Below are 4,474 nucleotides of genomic sequence, written 5' to 3'. Positions count from 1 at the left end.
GTCTCGCTGCCCAGGCGGGTCTTGAACCCGCAGGCTCAGGCAATCCACTCGCCTCAGCCTCCCAAAGGCGCGGGATTACAGACATTATTTTCAAAAGTTAAAATCAGGAAAAAAAAAAAATCCAACAATATAAGAATGGATAAAGTATATGGTATCATTACACTGTGAAATACTCTACAGCAGAGAAAATGACCTCGTCTACAAACATCAATGTGAATAAATCTAAAAAAAAAATAGTGTTGGGCAAAAAAAAGTTCCTGAGTGAGGCACGTCATTTATATAGTCTATACATCCATACATATGTAAAACAGTACCATATACTTAGGCATATATACATATCATTGAGAAAGACAGTCAAAGAAGTAGCTAGGGAGCATCAGGGGAATGGGGCTGGGCCAGCACAGGAACTGGCAGAGGACATGAGGGTCTACGACTCTACCATGGTGTATTTCTCACCCTGGTTCACAGGTACTAGAGAAGTCTTTGCGTCATCTTTATTCTTTTTTGTACATATGAAATGTTAACACGTCACACATTTAAAGGGATGGCATCCATGTAAAATTAGGTCTAAATTTTGTCTTTAAAAATAAAATGTTTAACCCTGAATTATACCCCACATCTTTAAAATAAAAAATTTAAATAAAAATAAAAACGTTATGGGAGAATTTCAGACAAAACCTTAGGGCTTGTGTCTGTCTGTATTCTCTCCTTCATAATTTTTCTACTCATTAGAATTTTATTCAGGACAACAGACATCCCTCTCTCTGGGAGATGGACATTTCTCATTTCTCCTCTCTTTCAGATAATTCTAAGAAGAGAGGATTGTTCCTGGGTTCTAATAAGAAGGTCATCTGGCCAGGCTTGGTGGCTTAGACTAATCCTAGCACTTTGGGAGGCTGAGGTGAGTGGATTGCCGCGGGTTCAAGACCCGCCTGGGCAACTTGGTAAGACTTCATCTCCACAATAAATAAGAAAAAAAAAATTAGCCGGGCTTGGTAGCACACGCCTGTAGTTCCGGCTACTTGGAAGGCTGAGGCGTGAGGATCGCCGGAGCCCAGCAGGTCGAGACTGTGGTGGCCGGGAGCGTGCCATTGCACTCCAGTCTGGGCAACGGAGTGAGACTCCAACTCCCCCCCCCAAGAGAAAGGTCATCTGGACCTGGACCTATAAGTGGAATCTCATTATATTTGCATTAAAAGTCAAGACACATCATGGTAGTTTCTATTTTTTTTGTCGCTTTTAAAATCTCAATGCTGAAACTTTTAACCTCAACATCTACTTAAAAAATAGCCTTTAGGCTAGCAAAACAATGCTGTGTCTCATTCTGATCAGAAGAAAACATCAGACAAATTCAAGAGAACCATTCTGCAAAATAACCTACCAGGATTCTTCAAAAGTGTCAAGGGTACAGCTAAGGAAAGATAGACACTACTACAGATCAGGGGAGACTTAAGGAGACATGAGAACTAAATGCAATGTGATATCCTGGCTTGGATCTTGGAACAGAACAAGGAAGAACTGGGGGAGTTCAATGGCCTACAGTTTAGTGAATAGTGTCTTGCCAAGGTTAACTTCCTAGTCTTCATCATTGCTTGATGAAGCTCCGTGAGCGGTAAAAGGGGACAGCTAACATTTTCCGACATTTCCGCAAGTCTAAATTCATTAATGATAACAAGTTCAAATTATATATATATTCTTAAAAAGGACCTGGGCGCAGTGGCTCACACCTGTAATCCCAGCACTTTGGGAGGTGGAGGCGAGATGACTGACTGAGCCTAGGGGTTTAAGACCAGCCTGGACAACTTGGCGAGACCTTGTCTCTACTATAAGTAATTAAATAAAAAATTAGCCAGGCACGGTGGCATGTGCCTGTAGTTCTGGCTACTTGGAAGGCTGAGGAGGAAGGATTGCCTGAGCCCAGCAGGTCGAGGATGAGCATTCCACCGCACTCCATGAGTGTGCCACTGCACTCCAGCCTGGATGACAGTGAGACTCTGACTTTAAAAAACAAAACAGAAAAAGGAACAATACTGTTTCATACAGTTTCTAGTTTAGCAAGGAGTGACTATGTCTGCTGGGTTGTTGTGCGGGCATTGCGGGGTGTGTGGGGAGCTAGTGCACTGGAGTCCATCTGGGCATGATCAGGCTCTCCCAGATTTACCTCAAGGCACAACCTGGAGTGGGGATTCAGCGGGGGCGGGGAGTTGTCGCTGCAAAGGCTCCTCCCAACGTGTCAGTGCAAACAACCGGTTTCATCACACTCCTGCTCCGGAGGTGCCAGCAAGGGGCACCTGTCGGACCAGGGGTCTGCCTGGCCATCCCCCTCCTCTGTTCACAGTCTCTCCAGCATGGCCCGCTCCCTGAGGCCCACGCTGCTGCTGCTGCTGCTGCTACTGGGTGAGCCCCTGCCCATCTCCCCCCCGGGCCCCCAACCCCGGCCTCTCTGTCCCTGCTTGTCAGGGACAGGGTGGGAGGGCAAGAGACTGGTTCCAGGAAAAGTGGAAACGCAGGAAGGGGAACCAGTGAGAGGCTTGTGTATGGGGTGTGGGGACACCTGGCAATCTGCCCCACAGTGAGTCGGGCACCCTGTCTTTGGGGCCAGGCAAGCAACCCACCCCGTCTGGCCTTGGTACCTTTGCCCCACGAACTTTCCTCTATGGCCTCCAGCCTCCCACCTCTCTAACCCTCCCTCAGCCCGTCATCCAATCCCAGTCTTGGGTCTTTACACTGACTCCTTGCACCTTCAGTTTGTCGTTCCACCTCCTCAGATGGACTGTTCCTGATGGGAGCACCCAGGAGGAAGGGATCACTTTACAGGGTGTGGTGTGGAGGAGGGAGTCTGGTAAAGGTTGAAGGCAGAAGTCTTGGAGCTGAGGTGTGGAATTCTGAGGGTGGAGATGGGTGGAGGGTGCTCCTGGCAAAGGAGACAGGTACACAAAAGGGATGTGGGGATCCAAGACCTTAGGCGACACCAGGTACTGTTATCGGCAGCAGGGGCTGGGTATGAGCTCTGCAAGCCTGGGAGAAAAGAGCAAAGTGTGCCAGCTCCTCTCTGGGTCCAGGAGGCCAGGGGAGGAGAGGGGAGAAGAGGAAGGGGAGGGGAGGGAGGGGAGAGGAGGGAGGGAAGGGGAGGGGAAGGAGAGTTCAGCCCTCTCCGGTCTACCCCTCCATTTAGGAGCCCTCGGCCTCCGTTTGTCCTTTCTGTAAAGAGGCCTGTGCTGAAGTCACAAGACTCACTATGTCCCCTCTGTCCAATCCGCCACCCAAAAGAAGTGTCCATTGTCAGAGAACCCCCCTCCTACCCCCTGCACAATGACATGGATGAGGGGCCGGGCTGGGCACCTTCACTCACCCTAGGGTGCCAGAAAGGCTCCTAGTCTGAGCGAGGTGTTCTGGGAACTGCAGGGGAGGTGATTAGCCTAGTCCTAGGTGTTGGTGACCCGGAACCTAGGAAGCGGCTGCCGAGTCCCAACATCCAGATACCCCTGACTGGGTTTAGATGTAGCCTGAGGGGCGCTGGGGCAGAACTCACCCAACCCCTGCTGTGTGGCTCTGCAGTGCCAGGCACCTTCTCTGCTCCCAGCTGGTGCCACCTAGCACGATGTCTCTTCACTATATTGATGATGAACTAGGGTCCAGTGGCTCAGGACAAACCCCTGTCATCAGGGACTTCTCTGAACCCACACCCTGGCAGCCAGGCCTAACTGGGCTCTCCCATGGCCAGAGCCCTCATGGGAAGCCTCTTCCACCTGGCCGGTGAAGGGTGAGAGCCCAGACAGAGCATCAGGAAGGATTGGGGAGGGGAGACACTCTGTACAGGGACAAAACCAGGTGCAGAAGGTCAAGGAGAGTGAACCAGAAAACCGCAGACCCACCCAGAGAGTCTGAGGAGGCAGGGGAAGGGAGAGGGGAGAGGAGGAAAAGCTAGGCATCCAATTACGTCAAGAAGAGAGGACAAGGCCAGGTGTGGTGGCTCACACCTGGAATCCCAGCACTTTGGGAGACCGAGGCAGGAGGACTGCTTGAGCCCAGGAGTTCGAGACCAGCCTGGGCAGCATAGCGAGACCTTGTCTGTACAAAACAATCAAAAAATTAGCTGGGTGTGGTGACGCACATCTGTAGTCCCAGCTAGGGGGTCAAGGCTGTTGTGAGCCATGCCACTACACTCCAGCCTGAGCGACGGTGAGACCCCCAATGGTGTGAGGGGAGAGGGAGAGAGAGAGAGACAGAGAGACAGAGACAGAGAAAGGACAAGGAGCAGCCACTGTCCAAAGCCATTTGTGATAAATCCCATTAGTCAGATCCCCAGAAAGACTGCTTCTTCCTCGGTCAGGTAGGGCCGGTGAGAGTGGGAAGAGCCTCGAGGCCTTTCTTTGGAAGTGTGTGTCCATTCAGGGGGTGGCGGTGTCTGGGGAGGCCGGGCCCAGCCCCGATGCGTCTCCTCCAACCCTGATGTGTCGCTGGGACCCCCCGC

The 4,474-nt window shown here is 51.2% G+C and overlaps 1 protein-coding gene across 1 annotated transcript in view; it reads left to right on the top strand.

The window, feature by feature from the left end:
• Window positions 1–2,348: 2,348 nt before the first annotated feature.
• GFRA4 (GDNF family receptor alpha 4) overlaps window positions 2,349–4,474 on the top strand; it is a 4,876-nt gene continuing 2,750 nt past the window's right edge. The window contains exons 1-2 of the mRNA XM_021716833.1: window positions 2,349–2,467; window positions 3,725–3,763. Coding sequence (XP_021572508.1) covers window positions 2,349–2,467; window positions 3,725–3,763 — 158 coding nt within the window. The remainder of the gene's footprint in view (window positions 2,468–3,724; window positions 3,764–4,474) is intronic.

This window comes from Carlito syrichta, unplaced genomic scaffold (genome assembly GCF_000164805.1).
Source record: "Carlito syrichta isolate Samal-C Ts95f unplaced genomic scaffold, Tarsius_syrichta-2.0.1 Scaffold309007, whole genome shotgun sequence".
NCBI lineage: Eukaryota > Metazoa > Chordata > Mammalia > Primates > Tarsiidae > Carlito > Carlito syrichta.
This window is presented reverse-complemented; position numbering and strand designations above follow the sequence as displayed.